The sequence below is a fragment of the Vulpes vulpes genome, chromosome 13 (genome assembly GCF_048418805.1).
Source record: "Vulpes vulpes isolate BD-2025 chromosome 13, VulVul3, whole genome shotgun sequence".
Classification (NCBI taxonomy): domain Eukaryota; kingdom Metazoa; phylum Chordata; class Mammalia; order Carnivora; family Canidae; genus Vulpes; species Vulpes vulpes.
The window spans coordinates 90,891,344-90,908,658 of NC_132792.1; the positions used below are offsets into that span (position 1 = coordinate 90,891,344).

General features: G+C 33.8%; 1 protein-coding gene across 3 annotated transcripts in view; it reads right to left on the reverse strand.

The window, feature by feature from the left end:
* Positions 1–17,315, reverse strand: part of SMCHD1 (structural maintenance of chromosomes flexible hinge domain containing 1) — a 214,707-nt gene that overhangs the window by 148,713 nt on the left and 48,679 nt on the right. For all 3 annotated transcript variants that reach the window (XM_072735040.1, XM_072735041.1, XM_026005880.2), the window contains 6 exons: positions 13,695–13,772; positions 13,495–13,614; positions 9,648–9,792; positions 4,924–5,020; positions 3,292–3,364; positions 399–538 (listed from right to left, as the gene is read on the reverse strand). In XM_072735040.1, the coding sequence (XP_072591141.1) occupies positions 399–538; positions 3,292–3,364; positions 4,924–5,020; positions 9,648–9,792; positions 13,495–13,614; positions 13,695–13,772 (653 nt within the window). The remainder of the gene's footprint in view (positions 1–398; positions 539–3,291; positions 3,365–4,923; positions 5,021–9,647; positions 9,793–13,494; positions 13,615–13,694; positions 13,773–17,315) is intronic.

The following is a 17,315-nucleotide window of genomic DNA, read 5'->3' on the forward strand; positions in this document are numbered from 1 at the left end:
TTTTTTTTTTACTTTATGTATTTGGGTTTTCCTTTTCTTTCTGTGCTTTTACTTGCCTTCATTTGTCTATCCATCCTTAACCCTAAAAGACATTTCTATCATTCATTTCATAAATTAAATACTTCATCTAAATTGAGGGAAATGGACCAAGAGAGGAGGGAGAGGAATATTTTGTCTATAAATTTCTTTTTGAAATTTGGTATGGGTGATGCTTTTATTGGCTTACAGATGCTGAAAGTACAGGCAATGGGATACCCACAAATTTCTCCATGGAATAATCATTAAAGATCTAAATACAATATAAGTCTCACTATAAAGTAGCTACGAGACAGTTATGTCCATTTACTACCATCTTAATCAAAATAAAATCTGCATATTCTTATCTTAAAATAACTTACCTTACAATGAACAATCAATTTTGGTTGTGTTGTTATATTGTCTGATTCATCCAAAACTTCTACCTGAAATGGGAAAGCTGTTCCATTTTCTATAACTAAAATTTCAGAATCAGGTTTCACTTTCAATCGATGAGGGGGACCTACCAGAGAATTATATAATGAAATACAGGTTCAAATTTCTAAGACTGAAATACTGAAATAGCAAAAAAAACAAAAACAAAAACAAAACCCAAAAAACAAAAACTTCTAACATTTCAAGTTTTAGTTTCTTAATGTTTTTTTTTTTAAATAAGCATCTTTAATCATTTGTATCACCAAAATGCACAGATTCTACAAATGACCATAGCTGTCTCGATTGTGTAAAATTTTTGATGTCTAGACTTAGTTTTACCCAATAAGCTATGACATAATGGTAACTAATGCTAGAAATCACCTGAAGGTGTAAAACCTTAGATCCTGGAAAAAAATATTCAAGTTTTTTAAAAAAATACTTTTTTATTTATACACTGTAACTTTGTACAATGACTAATTTCTCAAAAACATGTTAAGAGAAAACACACATTTTAGGTAATAGTGTCAAAGAATCAGTTCATGTAATGATATAGCCAGATAATTTGATTGTCCTCTACTTTGATGCTGTAAGCAAACTACACATATTTCCTCTAAAATTAATCAAAGAGAGCTTATACTTCTGTAGCAAGATGACTTCATGTGCTCACATTTTTAAAACACAATTTTAGGGAATCCCTGGGTGGCTCAGTGGTTTAGCGTCTGCCTTCAGCCCGGGGCATGATCCTAGAGACCCAGGATCGAGTCCCACATCAGTCTCCCTGTATGGAGCCTGCTTCTCCCTCTGCCCATGTCCCCCCCCCCCACCCCCACCCCGTGTGTGTCTCTCATGAATAAAATCTTTTTAAAAATTTTAAAAAATTAAAAATTAAAATAAAAAATACAATTTATGCTAAATGCTGGTAACAAAAATTCACAAAGGACAGTTACTAAAAACACTTTATGGTAACATTAGTTATTATTTACTTTTTACTATATGCCAGGCAACATGTTAAGTTTTAAGCACTATCTTCATAATCTTCACAATGAGCTTAATGAAGAAGGTCATATTATTATCCACATTTTATAAATGAGGAAACTGGAATCCAGAGAGATTAAGTATCTCGTCTAGGTCACACAACTAGTAAACGGCAGGCTCAGGTTAATGTCCTAAGTTATCTGAAACCTCTTGACCATTATCATTATGCCACGCTACCCCCTACTTCACAGTTTTCATTCTCAAATTCAAAACAATGTCAAACTATCTAGTTACGAAGAATTTCACTACCCAAAACTATGCCTTTTAACTAATCTCTAAAATAAAAGCATTGTGTTTAATATGTAACAATTTTTTTTAAAGTTTGCTTCTGTTTGTATATTTACGTATATATGTAAGTAATCTACACTCATCATGGAGCTCAAACTCAAACTTATGATGTGGAGATCAAGAATCACATGCTCGGGATCCCTGGGTGGCGCAGCGGTTTAGCGCCTGCCTTTGGCCCAGGGCGCGATCCTGGAGACCCAGGATCGAGTCCCACGTCGGGCTCCCGGTGCATGGAGCCTGCTTCTCCCTCTGCCTGTGTCTCTGCCTCTCTCTCTCTCTCTCTCTCTGTGACTATCATAAATAAATAAATTTAAAAAAAAATTAAAAAAAAAAAAAAAAAAAAAAAAAAGAGAAGAATCACATGCTCTTCTGACTGAGCCAGTCAGGTGCCTCAACATTTTTATACTTCTACCAGTGTGCTAATTTTGACATCCTTATCAATTTGTGCTTGAGGGAAACCAAACCACTTAAACTTGTGAAAGGACACAGCTAATATGTTTCTTTTCATTTAAAAACAGTACAAAAGGGGGCAGCCCCAGTGGCTTAGTGGTTTAGCGCCACCTTCAGCCCAGGGCATGATCGTGGAGACCCGGGATCGAGTCCCATGTCCGGCTTTCTGCATGGAGCCTGCTTCTGCTTCTCCCTCTGCCTGTGTCTCTGCCTCTCTCTGTGTGTCTCCATGAATAAATAAATAAAATCTTAAAAAAAAAAAAACAGTACAAAAGGTCATATATGGACAAAGATATGATTATAGTATTATTAGAAAGAGCTAAAACTGACACACCAAGCGCTATTATGTTTTACAAGACACGCAGTTCTCACTTTGCACAGGAGTGTGTTAATGAGAACTCATGCATACTGAACTGTGCTGTCTACCATTCAGTTATCACAAAACCTTGCAAAGTGAGTGTTGCTTATATTATTAGCTCATTCAATCCTCACAACGACCATGAGAGAGTAGATATTTCATTTTACATGAAGAAACTGAGGCACAGGACAAGTTTACCTAGCTCATAAGTGTCACAGCTTAGACTCAAACTCAGAAGAGTTATCAGAATGTACTCTTTGAACCTAACTGCCTCTCAAATTAGCCAGCATTTCCTATCCTGTATTACTTTAATGTAACTTTACTATCAGGTTGTTAAGTAACTAACAAATTAACAACATAAATGCATGAGAAACTTTTCTTAAGATATGAAAGAAATATTTACAGTCATATCAGAAAAGATAAAAAAGGTCAATTCTAAAATAAGCCTAATTAGTATATCTCTTAAGAGTAGTTCCTTAATATCCTTAATATTATCAACATTCACACTTTTCTCCCGATTATTTTTAGAACTTCCTGTCTTCCTAAATATTTTCCTACTTTTTCGATCACTCATTTTTGTCTGTGCTATATTTGACATTCAAATGTATTTTCAAGACTTATACCATAACCAAAAACACTTCATCTTAATATATTTTATAATAAGAATACTATTTAAAGGTAAATATTAGAAATATTTATTAAAATATTACCTGGTAGTAATCTAATTTTTAAAATCTGTGTGTCTTCTTTTAAACCCGGCAGAATAACCTTCAAATTAAAATTCTGTTGAAAAAAATTATTTTAATTAAATCCAACTGCTAAATAGCTCAGTAGTTTAACAACTGATGTTGTTGGTGTCTCTTTTATTCCCTCACCTTATCCCCCTTAACAAGAGTGAAATGTTTACACTATAATGACCTACATGTGGTCAAAGGCAATTTAGGAAAGAATTGCTCATAGTAATAGATCAGGGACTCTCAGTATATATTCTAATAAAAGTGTATCGTAAGACTGTACTTGATTATTTGAACTTTATCTAAAATTGCTATTTAGTTTAATAAGTGCCAAAAATTCTGATTTATTTTTTCATTTCCATAACATTACAGAAATCTATGCAGCAAATTTATATTGAGAAACATGATCATTTATGTCTCTAAGAGATGAAAAAGTGGACTCATATTGCTTCTTTACAGATAATAGTCTCTTCAAATTCAAAAGGAATAACCTCTGAATAATCAGAATCAAGATGGGCATCATAAAAAATATGGAAAATAGTGAATGAAGTATAAAATAACAAAAATCTAGAAATCTCTAAATTCAATGTGGTGTTCTAGATTAGATCCTGGAATAGAAAACTAATTAGTAAAAACGCTGGCGAAATGTGAATAAAGTCCATAGTTTTGTTAATAGTATTATACCAATGTTAATTTCTTAGTTTGGATAAAACTTGATAGTTATATAAGATATTAATGGAGGAAACTGGTACAGAGTATATGCAAACTCGTTATACTATTTTTCCAACTCTTCTGTAAATATAAAGTTATTTCAAAAAAGTTTTTAAAAATCCAGAAACTATTTTAGTTTTTTAGTAAGCTTATCTTAGTAAAGTCAAATTTCCCTGAATTTCAATTCTTTTTCCAGGAAATTCTGAATTCAGAAAGATGTACAGAAATTGATCTTTAATTTGATTTCATTATACAATGCAGTGTAGTATATGGCATTTAAAGAAATTCGTATGCTCTATTTTAAACACCATTTTGATAGAAAAATTCTGAATATATGTTGTAGGTTAATGGTACAGTGAAGAGAAGATATATATTACTCGTTATTAGCCATAGTATTCCCTTTAGTCATGTAAATCTATTAGGTACTTTATATACCTGACTGAAAAATTACCTTATTGGAATTTATATTTTTACCTTACCTAACTTTATCTCTCCCCAAAATACATTCCTTTATTCAAATATCAAACCCAGTATGTTCATAAATGTGAACTAAAGTTTCTCATATTTTTGTGTTCTAAAAATAATACTCAAAAAATTTTAAAAGTTGGAGAGAAAAAAGAACAGTACTGGGTAACTGTTAATAAAATTGACTCTGAATGTGAAAAGACTGGAATGAAGATGAAGACAGTTAACAAATGTTTAATTCATAATTGTAAGTGAACATGTTAGTTTCCTTTAGTGATGTGAATGGTAAGTTTAGTAACATGATCCTGATTAATTCTTAGGAACCCCATATCGTTGTTACCCTGTTACAAAAACACGTCACCCAATTTTAAATTCTCCATTTTATTTTTACAAGAAATAGTATGTATTAAAACATTTATGTACAATGCTTACCTTGCCTTGACAAGAGTTTACAAGGCCCTTAGCTGTAACACCTCGAATCACACAATTCGGTCCTTTGGTTATTTCTTCATAATGTAAAGATAAACCACTGGAAAAAACAAATTATTTTTTAACTTCCCCTCCATTACCTATAAATAAGTTGTATTTTCATATGCCATTCTTGTATTTAATTCACTTTTCTAATAAAATTTTTAAATAATCTAATAATATTTTTAAAAATTGAATAAGTAATTCAACAAGAGAAAATTCCCAAGAACTTATTTTACAAACAAAAATCATCTGTGATAGCACTGGGCCAAATACTGTAAAAGAAAAATTCTAAAATGTAAAGTTCATTTATTAAATAAGATACAAGGCAGAAAATAATCAAATGCTAGACCATGTATACAGGTCTAAGGAAAGGAAATATACAAATAGGCCAGCTTTAGGGATATCTCCAGACTTCACCATGTATTTTTTTCAAATCTTTCATCCAGTAAGATATTAGAAAGTTTTTGGGACTTATTAAACTAAATAGCAATTTTAGATAAAATTCAAATAATCAAGTACAGTCTTATGATATACCCTTGCTAGAATATATACTGAGATTCCCTAATCTATTACTATGAGCAATTTCTTTCCTAAATTGCCTTTGACCACATGTAGGTCATCAGAGTGTAAACATTTTACTCTTGTTAACGGGGATAAGGTGAGGGAATAAAAGAGACACCATGGGGGAGAAAAAGCCTAATTTTTCTGAAGAATGGTATTTAAATATTAAATTATAAAATTAAATGGTATGCCTTGTTTGAAAAAAGCTATAAAGTGATGTGTAAGAGAAAATAAGACTCCCTAGGGAAAATGGACACTAAACGCACACACATCTACTTTCACTATCTCTTACATCTCTAATTTGAAAACAAGGGGATTTCTTTTATTTACTATTAAAGGCTAAGAAAAGGAAGGAAAGGAAAAAGAGACAAGAACAATAAATCTCATTTCCTAGAAAACAGGACTTAGTCTCCCAAGAAAACTGAACCCTAAAACAAGCAATGGAAAAAGCTGGAAATCAACGTAATGGTCCAGAATTCCTATGTACCACTGTGGAACTGGTGGTACTACATGCCTCTAGAAGTAGGAGTAAACAAAAAGGGGAAAAGAAAGACTGATCCCCAGATCTTCCCTCTCAGCTTCTGGAAGATGACTGGAAGATTAATCTCTGAAAAGGCTAAAGAAGAGAAATCTCTAAACCAGGGAGTAGCAGATAAATTGAATGATAAGGTAAATACTAAACAGAACAGAAGGGGTAATCTTGAATGAATGTATATGGATGCTGAGACCTTCCCAATCCCTTTTCTTGACTAGGAACCTGGACAAACTATTCCCCTCCAGGCAAGAGAATAAAATTATTTTCAAATAAATATTTGAGAAAACTGCCTACCCCAACAAAGAAGACTCCCCCAGTAAAGCATTACAGACATATCATCGTACAGTGCAGTTCATATTCAACAGATTCTCCCACATTTTCAGTTCCCTTATCTGCTTTTTAGCCATTCAGTTATAAGCAGATGATAAAAAATTACCAGGTTTCTGAAGAAATTAGAAGAAAAAAAAAAAAAACGAACAAACAAAAAGCAACCAGCTTGGAGAAACAAAAATTTTTCACACATGTAATATTTTAAAAAGCCAAAAAAAAAAAAAAAAAAAAAAAAAAAAAAAACAACTACCACTCATCAGTGAAAGAATATACTACATTCATAAAACAAGATGATCTACAAAAAAAAGTTCGGAAACAAAGAAAAATTTTTAGAAATTAAAACAGAGCAACAAGGAAAACCTCAATGGGGAGGTTATAAAGATTAAGCTGAAAAAAAAATTGTCAGAAAGGAAAGCAGAACCACAAAAAGAAAAACAGAAAAATTAGAGAAATCAGAGAAACATTCCAGAAGATTCAATACCAAAAAATAAGGATTCCAGAAAGAGAAAACCGTGATGATGGAAAGTAGAGAATAGGGCAATCCAAGTGGCTCAGCGATTTAGCACCACTTTCAGCCCAGGGTGTGATCCTGGAGACCCAGGACTGAGTCCCGCGTCAGGTTCCCTGCATGGAGCCTGCTTCTCCCTCTGCCTATGTCTCTCTCTGCCTCTCTCTCTCTGTGTGTCTCTCATGAATAAAAAATAATAATAAAATAAAATAAAAACTTAAAAATATAGAGAATAAAATACTTCAAATGATGTAGAATCTATGCAAAGATTTATTACTATAAAATTTTGCTATGTTGCAAATTAAAAGCAGATCCTATAAAGCTTCCAGAGATAATACATGGAAAACACAAAAATGAAAATTAATGAAAGTGAATTTAAATTTATCAGCAACAGTGGAAGCTAAAAAACTAAAATGGAGCAATGATTCATAATTTTGAGGAAAGCAAAAATGGAATAATGCTTTCATGATTTTGAGGAAAATAGCATCCAATTTTCAATTTAATCAAATAGAATAGGGGCACTCTCTTGCAAATGTACTGGATGTGTTTCAGCAAAAGGAGGACATGGCATTCTTTTAAAAACCTGGAGAGCCATGAAAAGTTAAATGCTAAATAAAATAAGCCACGTAACAGATTCAGAACTCAGGAATGTTTCCCTAGGGACCTGAGAGCCAACTCTCTGCAGTGTAATCATTAAAAAAGGTAAAGCCCTATCTCCTAGTTTCCTGGACCTAACTTCTAGTCAGCTGACTCCAGATTGCAAATCCCACAAGCAGTGATAAAGATACTTAGTTATTTTATCTTTAAAACATGAATGTAATGAGTTCCAGCAACTTATCCATATATTTCAGTCTTTGCAGTCTCTGTATCAGATTGCTTGTGATAATCATCACATTCTGGTTTAATGTTTAGTCAACAGTAAAATTGTTTTCTTTCTAACTTTATGATGAAGTTTTCTAAGTTGACGGTAGGTTTTGTTTTGATTTCCCCAACACAGAAGACATAGTGAATCCCCAGGATAAAGGTGAAGGAAGATCACAGAATGTGAACTACAATAAGCAAACAAACAAAAAAAAACCAATCATTACAAAAAAAGTACAGTAGCAACAAAGTTGTATGTACAATAAAGTGATTAGTATTTACATCATTGTAATAAAGCAAGCACTACATATTGACCAAGCCACAGTATAACCTTTATTGAGGACCAGAGGAACAGGAAGGAAGCTTATAAATAAGAGAAGTGGCAATAAGAGAATATGTCATTGTCTATAGCCATTAATCAAGAGATACTGCCTAAAACTGAAAAAGGAAGAAATAGCAATATAAAATTTACATATATGGCAGTAATTACAAGTAGATTCAAGTCAAAAAAGTCAAAGGTGGTTCTCTGAGAAGTGGATTGTGAGTGAGATAGAGAGGGCAGAAGGATGAGAAATTGGCTTTTTTAAAATAAGCCTTATCAAACTATTAATTCTTTAAACTATATGCATGAATGATTTTTAAAAAATTCACCTAACACTGGGGGGAAAAAAAAAACCTACTCAGAAAATGGTCTTTATTGAAGATAAATTCACATGGCTATGTCATCAGGATTTTATAAAATAAGTTTAAAACCCCAAATATAAATATGTATGTGTGACAGAGATTTCCTATTTAAGAATATCCTATCAAGGATAGGATGATGGAGTTATAATCAATAATAGATGTCATATAATGCACTAATATTTTCCATTTTTGACTAGAAGGGATACTTCTAGTGTTTTAAACAAATAAAAGTGTTCAGCTCTTTCATTACTGTTTACAATATTCAAATGAATGCAACAGGTCAAAAGATAAGAACCACTTTTTGCAACTTAAGGGGACACAGAACTAAAAACTCATTTTGAATATTTTTTATAACTATATATTGTTTTTCAAGAACTTAAACATGCTACAAATCTAACTACTAAACTATATCACTAACCTGTGAGCTTCTAGAAGGCAAGTACTATGTCCTTATTCACCTCTATATGTCTAGCTAGCAAATGCCTGGAATATTGCACATGCTCAGATGTCTAAGAGTGAACGAATACAACACAAGGGGAAAAAAGTACATAGAGACAACAGAAGAAAGCATATATAAAAAGTGGGCTCAAAAGATGAATTTGGAAGCTAATGCAAAAAAGAAACACTTAGCATTCATGCTCTTGAGAATGAACAAGAATTTCTCCCAAGGCACCTTAAAAAGATAACTGAAAATAATGAATACCCTTAGTTATATCATTGGACACACTATGAAGTTTCTCAGAGTTATTTCTTAATATAAGCCAATCACAATAAAGAACTATTAAATAAAGATAAATTCTACAGAAAGACCCAAATATCCATGGAAACCATAAACTTTGTTGCTATGGTTTTAAAAATGAATTGTATTACCAGGTTCACTAAGTTTAAGGAGCCATAACTTCACATCTTACTTGCAAAAAAAAACAATGGAGAAAGAGTTTTATCAGTCTCACCTAAACAACTTTCACAGTAAATTCAGTCAAAACAAACTTTAATGAAGCACTTTATATATGACTTTATACATGTCACAAAGCATAGCTCGGGGTTAAATAAATCCCCCAGATATCATAAAATACACTAAACACTTTAAATGATAAATGTGATAAATGATAAAAGTTAAACACATAAGTAATTTAAGCTGAAAGAAAGAAGACTGAATGCTTAGTAAATACAAAAAGTCACATTTAGATTGATCCTTCAAATTACCTTGCTTCAAATACTGGCTGAATATCATTTCCTAATTGACTAGTATGACCAAATTCATCCTGAAACTCCAGAGGGATATTGAATGGGACTCCAACACGAAAAGGAGGATCCATAAGACCAAATGAAAACTTTTCTGGTTTACCCTCTTAAAAAAAGAAAAGAAAAAAACAAAAAAGTAAACATGAGAAGAAAATTCATTGTAGGTCAGAAATAGCCATATTTTATACACAGATAACTAAACTATGATAAAGATGGCATTTTAAATCTGTGAAGAACTTATATAAATTGTATCTATAAGCCAACTGGGAAAAGTTAGATCTTTATCTCACTATACGTAAAATTCTAGGAAAAAATGTGTTCTTAAACTAAGAGATTATCAGAATATAATAAAGGATAAATTTATAACATTATCATAGGAAAAACTAAGGCAAAACACAATATCCCTTTCCCCACTTATCTGTGGTTAACTATAGTCTGGAGGCAGATCCTACTAATGACATATTATCAGAAGGTCAACAGTAGCCTAAAACTATGTTACAATTCCTAGGTCACTGACCTCAGTTCATCTCACCACACAGGCATTTTATCATCTCACATTATCACAAGAAGAGTGAGTATAGTAGCACAATAAGATATTTTAAGAAAGAAAAAGACCACATTCACATAATTTCTATTACAGCATATTGTTATAATTATTCTATTTTATTATTGTTAATCTCTTACTGTCCCTAATTTACAAATTAAACTTTATTATAGGTATACATATACAGAAAAAAAACAGTATATATACAATTTGGTATTATTTGTAATTTTAAGAGATCCACTGGAAGTGGTCATGTAACATATCCCCTGTGTACAAGGGGGACTACTGTATTCAATAGCTATGAAAGAATGTTATGTGATAAAGTTTAAAATATCTTATTAGTTATAATACACAAAGTTAAAAGAGATGCTTTATAGGAGAAAATATGTACATCTACAACAAGGGATTAAAATCCAGAATACATAAAAGTCTTCTATAAATCAGCTATTCTTACAGGTGGTCTCTAGTCAAACAGTTTCAGTCATCCCCTGAGAAATTATTAGAAATGTGTATTCTAGGGCTCACTCAAAACTACTGAGTCAGAAACTCTGGGAGTGATGCCCCACAGTCCAGTGTTTTAAAAAGCTTTGTAGGTGATTAAGACAGAAGGTCAAATGTGAGAATCACAGCTTTACACTATTAAAATCAGCAGAGCAAATGAATAAGCTTTCACAGATAACAGAGAGAGCCAAAGACAGGTGAGAAGAGGTGCACAACCTAATAATTAATTTAATCATTAACTAGGATAAACACAGACACCAGGCAGGAATGAGCATAAGGAACTTTGGAACTCTCATGGTCTGCTGGTGAGGGTACCCTGACACAACCTTTTACCAGAGCCAATTTGATGGTAAATATATTTAAAACATTAAGGCATATATACATGCCAGCTCAGCAATTCTACTTTTTATCCACCCTAGAGAACTTCTAACACATGTACACAAAGCAGCATTAATTTTTTTTTCATATAGAAACCCATGGTTAGACAAAAAAAAAAAAAAAAAACTGAGAACGACTGAAAACTGTTTTCAACAGAAAACTGCTTCAAGTATAGCATATCCATACTATGGAATGCATTCTGCAGCTACTAAAAGAATGTGATAGGGGCGCCTGAGTAGATTAGTCGATTAAGCATCTGAATCTTGATCTCAACTCAGGTTGTGATCTCAGGGGTGTGAAACAGCCCCAGGTTGGGCTCCATTCTCAGTGCACAGTCTGCTTAAGAGTCTGTCTCTCCGTCTTCCCCTCCCAATCCATGCTCACTTGCTCTAAAATAAGTCTTTAAAAAAAATAAGAAGGAAAGGAAAAAGGAAAGGAAAAAGGAAAAAGGAAAAAGGAAAAAGGAAAAAGGAAAGGAAAGGAAAGGAAAGGAAAGGAAAGGAAAGGAAAGGAAAGGAAAGGAAAGGAAAGGAAAGGAAGCCAGCCTCAGGTCTCCATCCCTCAATACACAAAACCAGTAAATTGCCTTCCTCAGCCCCAGCAACAGATAGAAGGCTTATTCTCTGAGGAAGGTAAAATAGTGCCAAGAAGTGAGGGACAAAAACACTACTAAAAGTGTCACATTCTGCTGAAAATATCAAGTGAAAGATTCTATAGTAGACATGAGACCCCCCAACAGTCTTCAGTTTGCTCCCAAAATGCTGGCAGCCAGGTGTTTACCCTCCTCACAGGAGACTAAAATGCTCTATTTGGGGCTTTGGACAGCTTAAAGAGAGAAAACCTAAAAATTCTCATAATCACCCCAAATGAAATAAAAGCTTTCAAATGTCCTATGATTAAATGCAGGCAAATCACCAGTCATGTAAGAGAGCATTTACTTATGAAAGGGCAAACATTTAAAAAAAAAAAATTAACACAGAGGAAACAGACTATAAAGCTCAAATGCTTCAAAAGACCACCACTATTACTAATACCCTCAGAGAATTATTAAAGATACCGAATTTATGAAGTAAGCAGAGAATGCTTTGAAAAGGGAGTAACCAGAATAAAAAAAATGACAGCAGAAAGGAAAAATTCAATAGAAAGTATATTAGCATGTCATGTTAAAGGAAGCTCCCATAACATGGGAAAATGAGATGGAAAGTAGAAAAAAGAATATTAGTATACCAGTCAAAATGTCCACTGTCTTTTAATATTAGATGATGTAGAAAATAGAGTAGGAAATCAAGTAATTCAAGAAAAATTTAGAGAATTTAAAATTTCAGAAATCAGAACAAAAAAAAAGATTCCTAAACAGTTGGGCAACAGGGAAGAGGGGAGACTGAGGTGGGCAGAGAGGCTCACATGCAAAGGTCAGGAATCAGAAAAGCTTTAGGTGTTACAAGCAACAACAGAAGAAAACAATGATGCCTTCAAAAATTTTAAACAGGGTAGCCTGGGTGGCTCAGTGGTCAGCCTGGGGCATGATCCCAGGGACCCAGGATTGAGTCCCATTTCGGGCTCCCTGCATGGGGCCTGCTTCTCCCTCTGCCTGTGACTCTGCCTCCCTCCCTCTCTCTCTCTCTTTCTCTCTTTCTCTCTGTGTCTCTATGAATAAATAAAAAAAAAATCTTAAAAAAATAGGACCATGAAGTTGCAACGACATGGATGGAGCTAGAGATTATAATACTAAGCAAAATAAGACAGGGAAAGACAAATACCATATGATTTCACTCATATGGAATAAAAGAAACAAGCAAAGGGGAAAAAAAGAGAGAAGGAAAGGCAAACCAAGAAACAGACTCTTAGAGAACAAATTGATGGTTACCTGAGGGAATATGGGTAAAGGGATGGGTTATATAGGCAAGTGGATAGGATTAAATGGAGATTAAGGAGTGAACTTGTGATGGGGACTGGGTGGTGTATGGAAGTGTTGAAGCACTGTATTGTACACTTCAAACTAGTATTACTCCAATTAAAAGTGGAATTTAAGGGCAGCCCCGGTGGCACAGCAGTTCAGTGCTGCCTGCAGCCCGGGGTGTGATCCTGAAGACCCAGGATCGAGTCCCACATCGGGGTTCCTGCATGGAGTCTGCTTTTCTACCTCTGCCTGTGTCTCTGCCTCTCTCTTAGCTCTCTTTGAATGAATAAATAAATAAATCTTTAAAAAAAAAATGGAATTTAAATAAAAACTTAAAGAAGAAATTCGATTATGGAGCAGAATCATAGGGCTATTTTAAGATTATGATGATCCCACAACTGGCCAAACATCTTTTATTATCTATTATCCCTTTATTGAAAATGACACTTTCAGTATAATATGTAGGCATATAGTGTTTCACTTACCTTTAACAGAAAATTTAATTGCTTTCGAAGGTAGTGGTCTTCCTGCATAAGTGTCTGCATTACTTTCATTCAATACAACTTGTAATTTCAATGTATAATTCCCCAACTTTTGAATATTTTCTGTACAAATTAAGAAGAAATTAAAAATCAAGTCAACAGAATTACTGATACAATTTTTAACATTCAGAATAATAACTCACCCATTTTTTTAAACCAGTAAGGCCATTTTCCTCCATGTTGACTAATATGTGAAATGATTTCTTTATTTCCATTGGAAGCTTAATAGAAGAAAAAAGAAATATTTATACCTTGAGAAACTGAATACACAACATGAGTACAAAATGTCACACTGGCATCAAATAACTTTATTTGTCGTACATTTTTAGAAACTGTTTTGAAAAAAAAATTGTTTTGAAACTTCATCAAAGGATCTAAAGCTATCCCATACAAATGAATGGCATAATGAAAATTACTCATCAGCTCATTAAAATTCCTTTATCTCAATTAAGAATGTATCCGTAAATAAGATTAACTGTTACAAAAGATTACAAATAATTTTCTTTTGATATTAAAAATAATTTTCCTTGGGATCCCTAAGTGGGTCAGTGGTTTAGCGCCTGCCTTTGTCCCAGGGCATGATCCTGGAGTCCCAGGATCCAGTCCCACATCAGGCCCCCTGCGTGGAGCCTGCTTCTCCCGCTGCCTGTGTCTCTGCTTCTGTCTCTCACTCTGTGTGTCTCCCATGAAAAAATAAAATCTTAAAAAATTTCCTTAAGAGTTTTCAAGACTAAAATACCACAGTTTATTTATATAGAATTGCTAAGATCTAGCAATCTATTATTATGAGTAGTAAAAACACAAACATAAAATACCTCTTCTGTAAGGAAGATAAAGAGACAATTTTAATTGTTCTTGTTCAACATTATAGCAGGAAACAGGAAAGATAGCCAAAAACTAATAAATTACTAACTAAATAGGGAGGAAGAAAACAGAGTAGAGGGATGACATAACTTCTCTGAAGGTTTAATTTTGACTTTGAAATTATGTAAATGACTTAAAAAATAGAATTAAAAATAGTCATTCATAAACAAAAAAATATACATCAAGTAGGTGACATGACACATTAAAAAGGGATATTATTTCATATGACTTTATGCTTTAAAGATTCATTTATTTATTTTAGAGAGAGAGGGAGAGAGATGATCGAAGCAGACTCCACGCTGAATGTGGAGCCCAATTCAGGGCTCAATCCCATAACCCTGAGAACATGACCTGAGCCGAAACCAACAGTCAGACACTTAACCAACTGTATCATTCAGGAGCCTCTCAAGTGACTTTTTTTTTTTTTATTAGTGAATAAATAAATTCAGCACACTTGGATGATACAAAGTCACGTTCATGGATTAAGATGGCAATAACAACCAATTGGTTTACAGACACAATGTAATACTTATTAAAACCCCAATACCATTTTTTCACAGAAATAGGAAACCCTGCTAAATGTATATGGAATCTTAAGGGAATCCAGGCAGCCAAAACAATTCTGAATAAGAAAAAAGTTAGGAAACTCACATTACCTTTCAAAGTTTACTACATAACAATAGTAATTTAAACAGTGGTACTGGCATAAGAAAAGACATTATAGACCAATGGAAGAGAGAGCCCCCCAAAAAACCCCTTGAATATGATTTTTGACAAGAACGCCTAGACCATTCAATGGAGAAAGAACAGTGTTTCTGATTATTGGTGCTATGAAAACTGGATATGCACATGTAAAAGAAGTGAATCTATATAAATTAAACTCAAAATGGATCAAATAATTAAATGTAAGAGCTAAAATGATAAAACTAATCTTAGACAAGAAAAGCTTCCCGACATTGGATTTGGCAATGACTTCTTGGACAGAATACCAAAAGCAAAAAACAACAAATGCTAAAACAGAAAAATTGGAGGTGCTTGGGTGGCTCAGTTGGTTGAATGTCTTGGTTTCGGTTCAGGTAGTGATCTCAGGATCGTGAGATGGAGCCCTGAATCAGGCTCTGTGCTCAGCACAGAGTCTGCTTTGGATTCTTTCCCTCCTAACTCTCCATCCCTGTCCCCCCTTTGTGTTAGCAAGGATGTAGAGATATTGGAACACTTGTACATTGCTGGTGTGGATGTAAAACAGTACAGCCACTGTGAAAAACAGTATGGCAGTTCCTCAAAAATTAAACATTAGAATTACCATATGATCTAGCAATTCCACATCCAAAAGAATTGAAATCAGAGATTCAAACAGGTATTTGCACACCAATGTTCACAGCAGCATTATTCATAATACCGGATACATGAAAGCAACCCAAGTATCCATCAATGGATAAATAAACAAAATATGGTACATACACACAAAAGAATATGATTTCACTTATTTGATTCCATTTATTGCGATACCTAAAATAGTTGTATTCACGGACACAGAAAGTAGAACAATGATTACCAGGAGATGTGGAGATGAAGTGATGGGGAGTTATTACTACTGAGTTTTATTTATTTATTTATTTTTATTTAAATTTTTTTTTAAAATTTATTTATGATAGTCACAGAGAGAGAGAGAGAGAGGCAGAGACATAGGCAGAGGGAGAAGCAGGCTCCATGCACCGGGAGCCCGATGTGGGATTCGATCCCGGGTCTCCAGGATCGCACCCTGGGCCAAAGGCAGGCGCCAAACCGCTGCGCCACCCAGGGATCCCACTACTGAGTTTTAGTTTGGGATGATGAAAAAAGTTCTGGAGATGGACAGTGGTAATGGCTGCACAACAATATAAATGTATTTAATGTCAATGAACTGTGAAACCTAAAAATGTTAAAATGATAAATATACGTTATACATTTTTAACATAATAAAAATATTTTTGATTGGAAAAAATATTTGGGGTGGGGAGGCAGGAGAGTCAGTCACAGAGAGACTAGAGAATGCTGTATTATTGACTTGGAAGATGGAGGAAGGAGCCGCAAGCCAAAGAATATAGATTCTAGAAGGTGGAAAAGCCAAGGCTGCCCTAAAGTCTCCAGAAGGAATGCAATACTGCTGACACTTTTTTTTTTTTTTTTTTTAAGATTTTATTTGACAGAGAGTGAAAGAGCACAAGCAGAGAGAGCAGCAGAGAGAGAGGGAGAAGCAGGCTCCCCACTGAGCAGGGAGCCAACGCAGGGCTCAATCCCAGAACCATGAGCCAAAGGTAACTACCAATGGACTGAGCCACTCAGGCACCACGTTCAATCCTGCTGACACTTTGATTTTAGTCAGTGAAACTCATCTGGGATGTATGATCTATAGAACTCTAATAAATTTTTGTTGTTTTAACCTACACACACATAAAGTTGGGGAAGTATGGAGCAGGGTGTCACAGAGGCCAAAAATAGGAGTATTTCAGTGAAATAAGTTAAACTGTTTAATGCTGAGACACCTAACAAGACATTTATACAAGATTTAAGTATAGATGATCATTAACTAGTTTTTAAATGTCAGAAAAACATATTTTGAATATTTGTGTCTTTAAAATCCATGGATGAGACACCAAGTATATAATGATAGAACAGATTATTAAACATAAGAGGTAAAAATACTTTTAGGCAGTCAAGACAAAAACAATGGACAAGAAACAAACAAGATGATTCAAATTAGGGAAATACAAGATGAGCAATAATACCCAGTTCTCCTCCACCAGGCCTATAATCTAAACCAAGTATCTCTATCTAGCTCAAGGTTCAGACACATTATTTTTTGATTTACAATAGATTTTATAGATTATCTAATATGAATTCCTATCTAATTCAAATCC